At 43.9% G+C, this 15,968-nt stretch overlaps 1 protein-coding gene across 2 annotated transcripts in view; it reads right to left on the bottom strand.

Annotated features, from left to right (window-relative positions):
• FOXO3 (forkhead box O3) overlaps positions 1–15,968 on the bottom strand; it is a 125,332-nt gene that overhangs the window by 106,846 nt on the left and 2,518 nt on the right. For both annotated transcript variants that reach the window (XM_039237377.1, XM_039237376.1), the window contains exon 2: positions 14,851–15,596. In XM_039237377.1, coding sequence (XP_039093308.1) covers positions 14,851–15,468 — 618 coding nt within the window. In that variant the 5' untranslated portion in view covers positions 15,469–15,596. The remainder of the gene's footprint in view (positions 1–14,850; positions 15,597–15,968) is intronic.

The following is a 15,968-nucleotide window of genomic DNA, read 5'->3' as shown; positions in this document are numbered from 1 at the left end:
GGAGGCCTTATTATAACACTGAACGCTGGGTCTAGAGTTTCTGATTCAATATGTCTGAGGTGGGCCCAAGAATCTGCATTCCCAAGTTGATGAATGCTAATACTGCTGATTTGAAGACCACACTTTGAGAACCACTAGCTTAATGCCAGAATATGGTAGATCCCACTGGTATATCAGGTTAGGTTGCACAAAGGAATGATAGTACATTTATGTGTCTCAGTGTTCAAGTCTCATTCAATGACTTGAAATAGCACCATCTCTTTTTGCAAACTCCTGCAAACTTTAAAACAGGTTAACTAGGGTCCAGTGGAAACTAGAAAAACAGGTGGGAATTGGAAACATTAAAGAAACCACATTCATTTCTATGAAAGAACGTAGAGGAGGAAATCCTAGTTAAAAAGTTTGTTAAAGGGGCGCCTCGGTGGCTTAGTCGGTTAAGCGTCTGACTTTCGCTTAGGTCATGATCTTGTGGTTCGTGGGTGTGAGCCCCGCGTCGGGCTCTGTGCTGACTGCCAGCTTGGAGCCTGGAGCCTGTTTCAGTCTGTGACTCCCTCTCTCTCTGACCCTCCCCTGTTCACGCTGTCTCTCTCTCTCCTAGAAACAAATAAAACATTAAAAAAAAAAAAAAAGTTTGTTAAATAAGGATGCCCTTGTCTTAGAAACCAACTGTTCTCTTCCAGCCCAACTAGACAGCACTCCCTTTTATAGGGAGCTTCCAGGGAGCACACTCAGTGATCTTCCCATGGAGGAAAGGGTAGAAATAGGTCTAAAAGTCAACTCTAAAACATAACTCATTTCTCTAAGACAATGGTTCTTGGCCCTAACTGCATACTGTAACCTCCTGGGAGCTTTAAAAAATATAGATGCCCAGGCCCCGTATCTAGAGATTCTAAATTATGTAGGATGGGACTGAGACACAGGTGTTTTTCAAAGATCCCCAGGTGATTCTCAAATACAGCCGAGGTTGAAAACCACTGATGTAGGAGAAAGATCACAGAGCAATAGTAGGTGGATGGGAAAAAGAGAAGAAGGGCAGTGAGTCCCCTTTACATAATGTCTTAGTGATATAGAAGGAAAGAGAAAAAGTGGGAAAGGAGCTGGGGGTGACTACAACAGGTAAAACTGAGGCTCTTAGATTCTGAGACTGATATAAAAGTCAACGCAGCATTGCTGGCTGTCCGAGATTCAAAAATAAGAAATGGCTACACGATCAATGAACTGCCCACATTTGTCAAAGACTTCTAACAGTCCAAAAGGAGAAGACTAAATAGGACTGCTTTAGATATTTCAGTTCAACAGAGGACATGCATCTAGTCAAACAGAAGGCTGTAAACTTATCTTCTTGGACAGGGTTGGCGATAGAAGGCCTGATCTAGGCCACTAATTTCAAGAAATGGTATACTAGCTCACCTAGGAAGTTATCTATGAGGAGCTTAAGAATCTACGTGTGCCAAAGCAAGCACATCACCCTGGAATCAGCTTGAAGAAAACCTTAAATTAATCAGGCCCATAATTTTCATAAGCCCATTCTAGGCTTCTCAGGGTTACACAAATGGTACACCTGATCTAACTGCTCATTATTCTTTTAAACAAATTCAGAAGAATGTTTGGGTTCAGAGTTTCAATGTTTACTTTTAAAAAAGTATTTTGCTGAAAATTTAGTTTGTGGATCACTGTTTATTTGCAGGATGGGCATATACACATGTGGCAAATTAATGCTGTTAATGAGATTACTGAAAACTAGTGAATACATCCCTTCTCATTCTACCAACTAGAGGATTAAAATATATATACATACATATGCACATGCATACCCCACAGACAAAAAAAGCACATATATACAGGGTGTGAGGGTGAGATTAACAACAACTCTTTGATATGGAAATAAATGCTGGCAGGAAGCCCCAGGACAGCTATCCTATTAGGTAAAAACTCTAGAAGATCTACAGCAACACTGAATTTTATATTAGGTAAAAATTTTTTAAAGAATTTACCAGCAGGACAAGTTTTAATAGAGAAATGTAGAGAAAGAGTTTTACTTTTAAAACCATTATAGTATTAGAAAAAATTAAAACGCATCAAGCTTTTAACAATATTAAGTAAAACTTTAAAAAGAAAAAGGAGAGGAATGCAGCAGGAAGTGTTAAACATGATGTTAAACATCAGTAGGACACTTCAGGGGAAAAAAAAGCAGTTTTAAGATTTGAATTATGTGATGAAACGATGCTCAGCATCCCTCCTCATCAGGGAAATACAAATCAAAACCACACTGAGATACCATCTCATGCCAGTCAGAGCAGCTAAAATGAGCAAATCAGAGAACTCTAGATGCTGGCGAGGATGTGGAGAAACAGGCACCCTCCTACACTGTTGGTGGGAATGCAAACGGGTGCAGCCCCTCTGGAAAACAGTGTGGAGGTTCCTCAGGAAAGTAACAACAGAACTCCCCTATGACCCAGCAATAGCACTGCTAGGAATTTACCCAAGGGATACAGAAATGCTGATGCATAGGAGCACATGTACCCCAATGTTCATAGCAGCACTCTCCACAATAGCTAAAACAGAAAGAGCCAAAGTGTCCATCAACGGATGAATGGATCAAGAAGATGTGGTTTATCTATACCATGGAATACTACATGGCAATGAGAAACAATGAAATCTGGCCATGTGTAGCAACATGGATGGACCTTGAGGGTGTTATGCTGAGCGAAATAAGTCAGGCAGAGAAGGACAAATATCACATGTTTGCACGTATAGGAGGATTAGGAGGAACTTAACGGAGGACCATGGGGGAGAAGAAGAGGGGAAATGGGGGAAAGGGAGAGAAGCAAACCATGAGAGACTCTTGAATGCTGAGAAACAAACTGAGGACTGATAGATGTGGGGGGGAGGGAGGAGATGGGCATGGAGGAGGGCACTTGTGGGGATGAGCACTTGGTGTTATACGGAAACCAATTTGACAATAAACTATTTGTAAAAAAAAAAAAAAGCTAATGAAGGCACGAGGTATATTTTAACAAAGAAAAAAAAATTTGAATTATGTGAATTAATGACTCAACTGTCCACTTGATCTTTTTAAGTAGTACAAATTTTCAAGGAGACCTCTAACGAACTCTGTTGGATATAATTTTATGCCCACCCTAAACTTCAGGTTTATAACCCAAAGTTGTACCTTTAAAAGTCCACTGTGGCCACTACCACCTTATTGCAGCTGCCTCCAGCCCCATCACCCTCCCTGGCACCCTGCTATATTCAGTTATCAGGCAGAACCATTCTGCTGACTCCACATTTATCATAGTGTTTCAGTCTATCTTTTGGACACTATCCAGACACTACTCACCTATCTTTACTATGAAACTGAGAGTTCTTAAGTTTTTTCAAACACATAGGATTAGTGTGCTGCTAGCCACATTTAATCTTAGGGCACATGAGTACTGCATTCCCTGGCCAATTAAAACCATTTTAGGTCCTACCCATACATATTTTTACATTAAAAATAAAAGCAATAAACTCTCCAGTAGAGATAAATACCTTAACCTGGCCAGCAACTTGCATTATGCAACGTATTTGGTCTCTGTGTTGGCAACCTGCCTTTAAACCCAAGAGTAACTGCATAGCAAAGAGTCAACCACCTCACAAGATATTTTAATACCTTTAGTTATGAGATCTGATTCAGCAGCCAAACTGCTGCCAGGAGCTTCTTATAAATTTCATTCCCCTAAAATCTGGTTTTCTTGGTGGTCTTGTCTCCCTTCATGTACCTACCTAAAGTCTACAATATAATAATAGCACAGATAATCTGTTCTCCCAAGGCAAAAATTTGTCAGAGATAATAGCCCAACCCAAAGGATTTCTACATACTATGTATCACTCTATTAGTTCTAAATAGTACACTTTGTATCTGACCCAGAGTAAACCGCTATTCTGCAAAAAAGTGACCAGTCAGAAATGAGAACCCACACACCAGCAGGTTTTTTAAAGAATGCTCAAGCCACTTTTTCTACTCTCCCACTAAAAGCAGAGGCACTGACTCAATTCTTAAGTTATTAGCTCATGCTAATAAAATCAAGGAAAAGAGCCTAAATAATGGGTCCAAGTCCACTCCCCTAGCACCACACAGAGAGGGGTGACCCCAGTCAGCCACAACTTGGAAAACAAGCCTTCAAGACAGTATTCCAGTGGATTAATATGAGGATTAGTGGTAATATATGTAAAGATATGGGACACAGCAGCAACTTTTAAAATGGAAGCTATTTTCTAAAAACACAAACTTCCAGTTATAAGTCACAGGGACATAATGTACAACATGGTGACTATATGAATAATACTGTATTGCATATTTGAAGATTGCTAGGAGAGTAAATCTTAGAAGTTCTCATCACAAGAATAATATTCTGTAACTATGAATGGTGATGGAGGTTAACTAAACTTTTTGTGGTGATCATATACAAATACTGACTTGCTACATTATACACCTGAAGTTAATGTTATATGTCAAATATACCTAAATTTTAAAAACCCCACAAACCCACACATAAAAACTCAACTCTCCTTGCCAACTGAATAATATATATAAGTGAAATGGCAGCCATTTAATTTATCGTTGTACATACACACCCCAAAGTCCCACTTGCACTCAGGTGACAGTAGAAAAGGCAAAAGTTCCAGAGTCCAAGAAACCTGGGTCTGATCCCAAACAAGTTCCTTGAACCAATTCCTCATGTTTAAATTGGTATTTACAGGGACACCTGGGTGGCTCAGTTGGTTAAGCGTCTGACTTTGGCTCAGGTCATGATCTCCCAGTTTGTGGGTTTGAGCCCTGCACTGGGCTGTGTGCGGTCAGCCTGGAGCCTGAAGCCTGCTTCAGATTCTGTGTCTCTCTCTGCTCCTTCCCTGCTTGTTCTCTGTCTCTCTCTCTCAAAAATAAATAAACATTAAAAAGTTAAGATTTACATTTAAATGCCTATCTTGTAGGATCAACATTAGATGTAAAAACCTACCTGAGCACTTGGTGCTTAGTGCTCAATAAATCAGCTACTATTATAAAAATTTTTATTATACCTAGGTCTGAGAATGTGGTTGTACAGACTCCTTTTTATTGTAAAAATCAAACTCCCTCTCCTGGCTCCCCTTCCCAAAAATATCATTTTGAAACAGAATATTAGACAGTGCAATTCTGATTCTTAAATACTTCAGCACTGCTGCTTTTTCTACAAGGACAATCACTCTATGTTCTATGCTTCATCAGGATAACTGGTTTTAGTTCCGAGGAGACAAGAGCTTGAAGGCTCAGGTAGGAGAGACTTAGAAAGTCCCCGAAGCAAGCACAGGAGGAGCTGAGGGGACTCCAGAGAGATTCTGCATTAGCCTTACTACCATAGTCAATGACAATGGACCTGATTGGGCTCCATCTTCTCAAACCCTGACGGGAAAGAAAGGATCCTTCCACTGAGGACCCTAGTCTCCTTTCTCTCCTCAAAGAGTGACTCTTCTGAACCAAAGCTCTCAGCCAGAATTCACAGGTTTCAAAGCAAACCTCAAGCCCACACTCCACACTTGCAGCCATTCCACCAGCTTCAAGAAATAAATTCAGTAAGCGGGACAGGGGAGGGGAGACGAGAGGGAGCCCAGGACACATTAGAAATGAGAGGGAGGAGCAAGTTCTAGTAGTTCTAACTGGGAAATCAGGTAAATTCATCCCTTCCTTCTGTCTCCCACAGCAGAATGAAGAAATTTAAATTACAAGTGGCCTGTGAATGATTAACATTTTAATTTTAATCTAATTAAAAATGTGGAGGGGCAGAATGGATGAAAGTGGTCAAAAGGCACAAAAATCAGAGATCTTAAAAGTTCTAAATTACAAGAAAACAGAAATATGCAACTGCATGCACCCATGGATGTTAATTAAAATAGGCTAAATGTGGTCAACGTTTTGCAACATATACCAAAGTTAAATCAGTATGTTGTACAGCTGAAACCAATATCATATGGCAATTAAATCTCAATAATAAATAAAACTTTGTACTCTTCTCCTCTATCTGCCTGTCCCTCTCTTCCATCTCCATGCTCTTGTGTTTGTTTCCTAAGACTACCATAACAAGTGACCTTCAAACAACAAAAATTTATTCTCTCACAGTGCTGGAGGCTAGAAGTCCAAAATCGAGGCATCAGCAGGGCCATGCTCCCTCTGAAGGTGCCAGGGCGGGGACGGTTGCCATCTTCAGGTGGCTCCCAGCAACGCCTAGTGCGCTTGGCTACTAACTACATCACTCCAAGCTTTGCCTCAGTCTTCATGCAGGCTTCGCCGCATCTACTCCGTCTAGTATGTCATCTCCTCTCTTTATAAGGACACTAGTCGTGGGTGTAGGGCCCACCCTAATCCAATATAACTTAATTTTAACTAATCACCCCTTAAAAGACCCTATTTTTACATAAAGTCACATTCTGAGGTTCCAAGTGGACATGAATTGGGGGGGAATACTATTTAACCCACTACAACTCCCAAATTAAACCACCACCACTACCAAAGTATGGGACAAAGAGGAAGGAGATGACAAATCACAGCAATACAGAAATGTTTTTTTAAAAAATTCAAAGTATAATCGCCAGTTTATAATTACTAATTACTGCCAAACTGAATTAGAAATAATATAGCTTTCACCTTTCTCTTACCTGTGGGAAACCGTGAAGTCTTGGAAAATATCATAAGTCCCAATCTAAATAGCACGAAAACATAGGACATTCCACAAGTCCAGAGACTTGAATACTCTGAAAAATTTGCCATTAGGCATAAACACTCACGTATATTATCAGAAGCAACAAAAAGGATGAAAGACAAGGAAAGATAATTTTCCGTTAAAAGTGCTTTCATTTAACTATTTGGGGATGGAAAGTGGACCATGGGTCTCAGAAGATCAAGGTTTCCTTAAAAAAAAAAAAAAAAAAAAAGTTACCTTAAGGTTTTTAACAGTCCCCTCTACAAACTATCCTTTTCTAATGGGGACATAAACCTACACGGAAGCACTCTATATCACAGTTCTTTTTATTTTAATCAAGCAATTATTTTAGCTTTATGGGGAAAACATACTTGAGACGAGCTTAAAGACCTGTGTACTCCCTCTGCTGGCTCTGAATTTAAAGTAAATTCTCAATGACTTCAGGAGCCTAAATTATTAATTTCACTAGACCTCTAAAACATAATGAAAAATATGATACGGTTTCTCCCCCAACACATACACATGCAAAGATCTTCAAAGAAATAAGAAATTTCAGAAAGGCACCTCACTGGATTTATCACAGGTTTACTCACAGGAAAGCTAATGCATTTGTTTGTAGCAGGAGTCACTTCCTGCATCAGCCTTGCCCCCCTACAAGTGTGCCAAGTTTTCCTTGCTCTGCGTGCACCTCTCCACTCCAGGACGAGGACACATCTGACACCCAGGAATGGTGAGCCCCTAGAAGATAACCTGTCGTCTTCTTCACAGGCAATTACTAGAGTAGCAAATACTGAAAGGACCACAGCCCACAAGGGAACTTAGTCTCTTTCATTTTATAACGTTATCCCATTATAATGGAGGGGGCGGGGGAGCCTGAATGGAAAGTGAAAGACACACTCCCTAGAAAAACCCAGCTTGAAACATGCACCAGTCACACACTTGCCTTTTATCAGGAAGGAATGATACATCACAATACTCTATGGATGCTTGCTACTGTGCTTATTTTTCCAATTGGGGAAATTGTGATGCTGAGAAACAAATATTGTTCGGTCAAGAATAAGATGGTTAAAAGGACGGAGTCTGTCCAAGTAGAGATGCCATCAGAATTGGGTTCTTCTATCATAATCACAGCCAAGCCACCTATTTAGAAAACTTGAACTCGGAAGAGCTACAGACTAGCCCTTAAAAGATCCATCTCCAACAGTGCTTGCTATCTCTTCCTCCTTCACACATGACTTCTATTTCCCAGTCCATGGATATAAAACTTCAAGCACATCTGAGACTTCTACCTCCAAATGCAGAACATTATGGACAACTTAGTTTTACACAACAGCTTTGCTCCTGTAAGAAGTGGGTAAGTGAGTTTTAGGCTGAATAATCCCATGGTGACTCTCTCTAGATGGTGCTTATTGATGCTGCATCAGTGCGGCATACACACACAAACTTGATTTCAACTTTCTCTAAATGAAGTCTTTCCAAGATCAGGTTCCCCTCCGTTTCTATGATGGGTCGTGACTGGCACTAAGGAAGTTTTCAGGGACTTCTACACTAGGAGATAAGGCACTACAAGAAATGCCTTAAATAGCAGAGTATCCTTTCATAATTACACTATATCCTATCAACATCAATGCTAGGAGGTCTCAGACTTCATAGCTGGAAGTGTCCAAAAGACTCCACGTGTGGTATCACCTCACTCCCGCATCACATCATCTCTTTCAGTGTCAGAATCCCAGAACAAGGCTATCTTCATGGACTGTGGACATAAGGATCCAAAAAGCAGCTCCAAGGATCAGATGTGTTATCGTCTGGTAGACACATTCTGTGCTTTGGAGGCTCTTACACTGTCCTTGAGAATAAAGAAGAGTCACAGAAAAATGACAAAGGAAGTAGGTGGGAGTCAGGGGTGGGCACAGTAGGGTGGGGTAGGGTTGAAACAGATGGCTTTTAGGTTAGCTGAAAGCACTGATGGAGAATGCTAAAAGAGCAACACAGTTACTTTAGCACAAACCAGCCTAAGGGAAGGGGGAGGGGAAGCAGAGGCAAGCAAATGAAGTAAGAGTTTGCAGAAATGGAAGCAATGACACGAACAGCTGTGAAACCACCATGGTTAACAGCAGACATTACAGAACAGTGGTGCCTCACGTGGACACACTCTTAGCTCCTAAGCCAGTCACTCACATGCTCCCGTCTGTTCCTCACCCGTAAAATGAAGTAGTTAGACGATCTTTAAAACCTCTTTTAGTTCTAAATTTGAGGCAAGAAGCAATGTGGATGAGTCAGCTGTATCAAGGCTCCACCTCCACTCCAGAGGGAGGTCAGTCCTCTACCAGGCCCCACAAGACAGAACTGGAGATCCCAGATCAGGCCAGGACCACAGGTGTGCCCTAATCTGGGCACACCTGGAAAAGCCCCAGCTTCTCCCAAACAGACCCAAACTGCAGGAGCCATACCACAGTGGCCTTGCAGCTCCAAAGCAAGCTGGAAAAAAATAATCTGCAGGGAATTAAAGACCAGCACCAAGCCAGAGTTTAACACCAACTTTGCAATTTGCCGGGAACTTCTCTGCAGAGAGCTGAAGTATTGAGGAAAGGAGAAGTGCAGATGTGAAAGAAAGCAAAGTGAATGAACAACAATGACAAGTTCATAGAGCACAGATTTGCATGTTTATATTTTGTCTTCCTCCAATAGAACATGAATCCTGTGAACTGGAACCTTATGTGACTTGTGCTCCTACTATATATCCCTTACGCCCTGGAGAAAGCTCTGTGAACAGTATGCCTTTGATTAAGTATTTGTAGCATGAATAAAATGGCATGTGATAAAAATGAGTAGAAAGGCTTTCTATGATCTTTAGTCACTTACTGTACACCAGCTATAACGTCCACAGACACTAACCTACCTATGTATGTCATTCCCAACTTCTATAGCAGCTCTTCAGGACCCTTCAATGTGTGCTACAGGAATAGGCGAGGAGAAAAATTACTCAAGGACAAGACCAAGTCTGTTCCCTACAGGCAAGATGAGTAAGGTATGAAAACAAAATAAATTCCATATTCTCTCCAGCCCTGGGAAACTGATCTGATAAGCAGTGGGGGGGGTGGGGGGTGGGGGTCAGCAGGGTGCCTGCCAGAAGGTACAGACCAAAACAGTCTTATCTTTGCATATTTATGACGATCTTTTTAGCAGATGGTGTCTGTTAAACTTTTTCCAGACCAAATAAATGACTTTTTAGTGGGCCAAGGACTCTTCATTAATTTCCTAAACAAAAATATCTTGCAGCTTTTAAGTAAGAATCACGCGTATTAAAAAGTTTAACTACAAGATGTTCTTCTATGGTGTCATTCTCTTAAAATAGAACCCTCCTAAAATCTCCTAAAAATAAGTCTGCATAGTTTCATTTCATTTTCTAAGAAGGAGATAAACATATCAAAACAAACACTTAGTTTAAAGACTCTCTCTGCTACACAGGGCTCACAGATCAAAGTTTAAAAGGGCCAATTTCTTCACTTCATAGGTCGATGACACAGCTCTGAAAAAGAGGAAAAACAGTCCCCCAGTGCCTCTAGTGTGCTGCTGCTGTAGGAAGAGGAAGTGTATTCGTTGAGAATCCCTGACGAAGACAGTACTGCCAAAGGAAATTACAAAACAGCATTTTGGCAACATGGGCCAAGCAGAAGACAGATTCCTTGCACACGACTACAACCGGCCCGCTGGTGAGTTACTCCAAAAGGTGACTGAGGGGGAAATTACGAGCTAACATGGAATTATCACAACTCTGTCATTTTGAAATTTTAAGAAATATTTTTAAACATAAAAGTTGCAGTTGAAATAACATTTTCTTAATACAGTATGTTGGTAAGGAACCGGATGCATTAATCTAAAGAACCAGAATGGTGAGAAATTAAACAAGTATTGCATGGCAGGTGGGCCCTCATCTTTTTACCCTGGGAAGAAGCCGTCGGAGTATACATTCTCACATGAAAGGAGACTAGTCTTGCAGAATTAGCCTCCACAGCAGCAACAGAAATCGTCACACACACAAGATTCTCCATTTGCGAAATTGTGAGAACCAGCAGAGAAACTCACTGGCTACACGGCTACCCGATGCAAGCATGTCCTAACCCCCTGGGAAATGCAGGTGTGTGGGTGTGAGTAGGTGGATAAGCAATAAATAGTCCTTAACAGGTAAACCCTGGAGTCCTAGAGGTCTACCCCCCCCACCCCCACCCCAGAAGGAATGGAGAGAACAAACCAGTTTAATTTGGGGTGGTGCAGTACAAGTAAACTTAATCTGAATTAAAGGAAATGTAACCTTTTCCCCTCTTAACCACATCTGATTATTCGTTTCTACTTATTGCCTGAGGTAAGAGAGCCTGTGAGATAGCCATCACCTTTCTCTCTGGCACAATATGCATCTTTCAAACCTAAAGTTAACCAGGAACTTCCTCCTTTTGTTAAAATGCTATCTTTTCTGCCACCTTTATCACCTCATAGTTCCTAGGTATCCATACTGATCGACACTGGACAGCTATACAAATATGATAAGTATTGATGGAAGCTGAGTGAGTTTATCTATGTTTCTAATGCTAAAATAATAACCAAGACATTTTTAGATTGAGAGGCAAATAATGCTTTTTAGGAAAGCATCTTTTATTTATATAAGACTACTTGTTACTTAGTAAATGACTTTTTAAAAATAGATCCTCGATTTAAAGAGGAAAATAGCGTGATAAAGAACAAATCTCCAGAACTGCAGCTATTAATTACCTGTATACTAATTAGCTATGTGATCTTAGAGAAGTCCTTAACTTGAAGAAACAGGTTCTTCACCTACAAAATAAGGGAGTTAAACTATCTCAGCAAACCTCATCCCGGCTGTATATTAGAACAATGTGAGAAACTTAAACAAAAACAATGTTAAGCCCCAGACCAGCCCAATTAAAACCAATTCTCTGGATATTGGCATTTTTTTTAAGCTCCCAGGTGATTCTAATATGCAACGAGGGCTTCAAACCACTAGTCCCAGTTCTGATCTCCAATGCTTCTTTCCCTATTCTTTCATTCTCTGATCTTAGAGCGATAATTCTGGTGATAGGATCTCAGAATGCAATAGGCCAAAAAAGCCACAAAAAAAGTAAAGCCTAAACCTTGCATGCTGTGCCTGTGTGCACACAGGACTAGGAGCGGTTAACCTGAATTCTAGACATTTTTAGAAGTTAAAAACCCTAATGCATAACTAAGAATGAAAGCAGTGTGGTTTAAGTGCACATGCTCTCAAAATGACTAATCATGATAGGAATCAACTCCTGAAACCTGGAGGCAGGGAAATGGGTCACAATTAGCTCCTGACCTCTCCCTTTTCCCTCTTCTGCCACCCCCACTGAACCACAGCACAAAAAATGGTTGGCTATTAGTCATAATCAGAATATGAAACCAGCCCCAGTTTCAAAGGGCTTTCTCCCTCATCAAAGATTTGGAAGTTCCTGCATGGGTGCATCTTCTGATGAAGGTCATCTTACAAAAACTCTTTAACTAAATTATATCCCCACCAGTTGCCATGTGATACTCAAAAATAGAACTAGTACAAAATCTTAAAATAAAAATAATTTTACATTACATACAAAGACATTTTACTTTATGCCCTGTGCTAAATCTATTAAGGCTCAAGTTTCAATTTATAAATTTCACAAATTTTAGTTAGAGATACGATAGAAACTAATCTAATACTGTGCGTTGAATATCCTCTAACAACAACAAAAAAAGAGAGGGACAGAGAGAAATGAGATAGCAGAGAAGGAAAAAGAAACCATGAGACCAAAATAAGGATAAGGACAAGAAACCACAAAGTTTATGACTAGGCCCAAAATCTCTATTGCAAGTCCTGCAAGCTACATGAAAATATAATTATCTGCATCACAATTCATGGCTACTTTTGATAATACTACTTTCTCACCTAGATCTCTAAAAAAATCAAAACTGTTACTATCTTTAACTATAAGCACAAAAGAAATATTTGTAGAATTAAACTACTTTTGCAAACTTAAAAGTCATAGGAAAGGTGAAAACCCTTCCAGCGTTAACTTTTTAGCTTTAACTAGCTAACTTTTAACTAGCAGATCCTCTGCATGAAGTTCAAAATATACAGGATTCGTGTCAAGTGTGAGAAATTTGAAAAATATTCCAAACCCCTATATCCATTTTCTTAGATCTTGAAACCCACCCCTTCCTGACACTGTACACTGTGATCAACCCTTGCTATTCACTTGGAAACTCAGTTTTAAAAGATATGACAGTAGCACTGCTTTGAAATGGAATTCCCTCTCATGCTTTCTGTAAATGGCCCTCGGATCACACAACTGGCATTCCTTTGCAAAGCTTTAAAATTAAATCAAATGTAAGACTCATAATGTCAGCATCTGTAAAGGAAATGAGACAGATATGTGGAATAATTTCTAAGCACACATTTTTCTCTTAAAGTATCTCAACAAGGGGTACCTGGGTGGCTCAGTCGGTTAGGCATCCAACTCTTGACCTTGGCTCAGGTCATGATCTCACGGTTTCGTGAGTTTGAGCCCTAAACTGGCCTCTGCATTCACAGGATGAAAACTGCTTGGGATTCTCTCTCTGCCCCTCCCTCACTCTGTGTCTCATGATTAATAAACTTAGAAAAGTATCTCCACAAGTCCTTTCCAATACTAGCCATAAAAAATTAAAAAAAACAAAACACTTTACAAGGGTTTTTTTTTTTTAAGTAAATTAAAACTCAACACACTTTTTTTTTAAACACACTAAATCCTTCAGTTTTTTCATACACAAGTTCCTCTGCAGGGCTCCAGTTCTCCACCAAGATTACACCGTTCTTGCTGTACACACATACTGGAATCCAGGAAGATATAGGGCTCCCCAAAGACAGTGATGGGAAGGAGTGAAGGAGGAAGCAACCATCTCTTTAATTTAAAAGAAAAAAAAAAAAAAAACAAAGCTAACTTGCAAACAGAAGTAACTGATAAGTGATATCTATTTCCACCTGTACAGGACTCTTTTGTCTGGTAATGTCACATTCATATCTTGGGGAAAGAGGCCAGGAGGATGAGGTGCCAGGAAGAGCGGAGCAGCTGGGTATCAGCAGCCCAGCAGGGGCACAGGAGTTAATGTTTGGATGCCCAACTGCAGGAAGTCATTACATCATAGGCCTTTCCACACCTCTCTCCCTACCATGTGCTCAGTGCCCCAAGAGGCTGAAAAGGAACAGGAGAGAGCCTCCCTTCTGGTTCACTTATAGGTAGAAGCTATTACGGCCCAGCTATGCCACTACATCTCCCTCCCCTAGGCCGGGCTCCAGGCCCCAATCCTCTACACTTGGACCCGGCCTCAAACAGCGCCAGAGTCCAGGCCTCAGCGGAAGCAGCTGGTGTGGCAAGTCCGCCTTGACGTGCAAGGGCTGGCCGGTTCCCGGACCCAGAACATCTGAAGTTTGGGGGCACGTTTAACTGGGAAAACATCTCTAAGGAATAAGGATGTCAACACACGCAAGAAAAGAGGAAAAGGTTTACAACCACTGCTTTTTCTAGTGGGACCGGTATGCCTGTGGGAATTAACACCCACAAGCTAGAAACTTCGACGTAAGGGTTCTCATCCAGCTAGTGACAACGACCATACTCCTGTGACCGACTTGAGAGCCACAAACCAACCCCTTCTCTGGGCACCAAGTCCCAAACACTCCCCCCACATCCTCTCACTCCACCCGCAGGGCCCTCCCCGCACCCCCACTACGGTGATTTCTACTTCGAAGTTAGTCGCAGACCTACCTCCTCCGCGCAGTCCGGGGACTCCAGCAAACGCACTCCCGTCCGCCAGTCCTTCCCTCGCCGGCATCCCTTGCCCCCTCTCCTCACCTGGCCAAGCCCGAGGCTTCCCTGGAAGCCTCCTTTCCCCAACCCCCCTCCGCGGCCGACCCCAGGTTCCCCTCCTCTGGGGGTCACACAGATCCCCCGAAACCTCACAGCGGAGGCTCTCGGGGCCAACCCCTCTCCCCAGCGCCGGCAGGCGCGCTCCGATGAATCGAAGGCGCGTCTGGCACTGCGCAGGAGGCCCGGCGGGTCCGGCCGGCCGCCCGCCCGAGGTGGGTACGCACCTTCCACCCGGCCGAGCTGTTGCTGTCGCCCTTATCCTTGAAGTAGGGCACGCAGCGCACCATCCACTCGTAGATCTGGGACAGAGTGAGCCGTTTGTCCGGGGAGCTCTCGATGGCGCGAGTGATCAGGTCGGCGTAGGACAGGTTCCCCCAGGCGTTCCGCCGCGACGAGCATTTCCTCGGCTGCCCGGAGCCCCCAGCCGCCCCCGGCTGCGGCGGTGGCAGCGGCTGCTGAGGCTGCAGCGGCGTCTGCGTGCCCCCGCTCAGCGCGCCCGCCGCGGGGGCTGGCCCGGACCCGGAGTCCTGCCCTCCGGGAGCCAGCAGCCGGGCCGAGTCTTCAAGGAGCAGCCCGGAGCCCAGCGTGCCGCTCCCGCCGCCGCCGATCGCCATGGCCGAGCCGGCCCTACCGCTGCCGTCCTCGTCGTCTTCATCGTCCTCCTCTTCGGGGATCATGGAATCAGCGGCCGTCTCCCCCGAGGGCTTGGCCGGGCTCCCCTGGAGCTCTGGCCTCTGCAGGGGCCACGTACAGGAGCGCGGCCGGCTCTGGGGCTCGAACTCCGGGTCCAGCTCCACTTCGAGCGGAGAGAGCGGGGCCGGGGAGGCCGGTGCCTCTGCCATCTTCGCCGCCCGCCCGCGGCTCGGGCTCTCGCGCTCTCCTCTCGCGCCGGGGCGGGGTGCGGCGGGGGAGGGACGGGGGCGCCGCGAAGGCTCGGGCTCCCGGGAGCCGCTGCCGCTACTGCCGCCGCCTGGGGAAGCACGAGAGGAGAGAGAAGAGTTGATTATCCCGGGCTGGAGCCAGGTCCTCGGCGAGTCCTCGCCCGCTGCCGCCGCTTCCCGGCCGCACGGCGCCCGCCTCCCCGAAGCAGGCAGACCTGGAGACGTGCGTCCCGCGAACCTGGCGCAGCAGACACCGCCCCCCGGCCAGGCCGCGGGGGAGACGGGAGCGAATCGACGGGCTCGCACGGGGCAGCCCCCTCCCCCCGCCGCCTCGGCCGCCAGAACTGCAGGTCCCTCCAGGGCTAGGTGGCTGGGCGGGGAAGAAGGGGGAGGGGCGGGGGCGGGGGAGGGGCGCGGGCCGCGCCTTTAAAGCGGGCAGCGGCCGGAGCTGGCGCAGCCGA

Source organism: Hyaena hyaena, unplaced genomic scaffold (assembly GCF_003009895.1).
Source record: "Hyaena hyaena isolate Hyena2069 unplaced genomic scaffold, ASM300989v1 scaffold_123, whole genome shotgun sequence".
Lineage (NCBI taxonomy): Eukaryota > Metazoa > Chordata > Mammalia > Carnivora > Hyaenidae > Hyaena > Hyaena hyaena.
The sequence above is the reverse complement of the archived record's forward strand: the minus strand, read 5'-3'. Positions and strand labels throughout refer to the sequence as shown.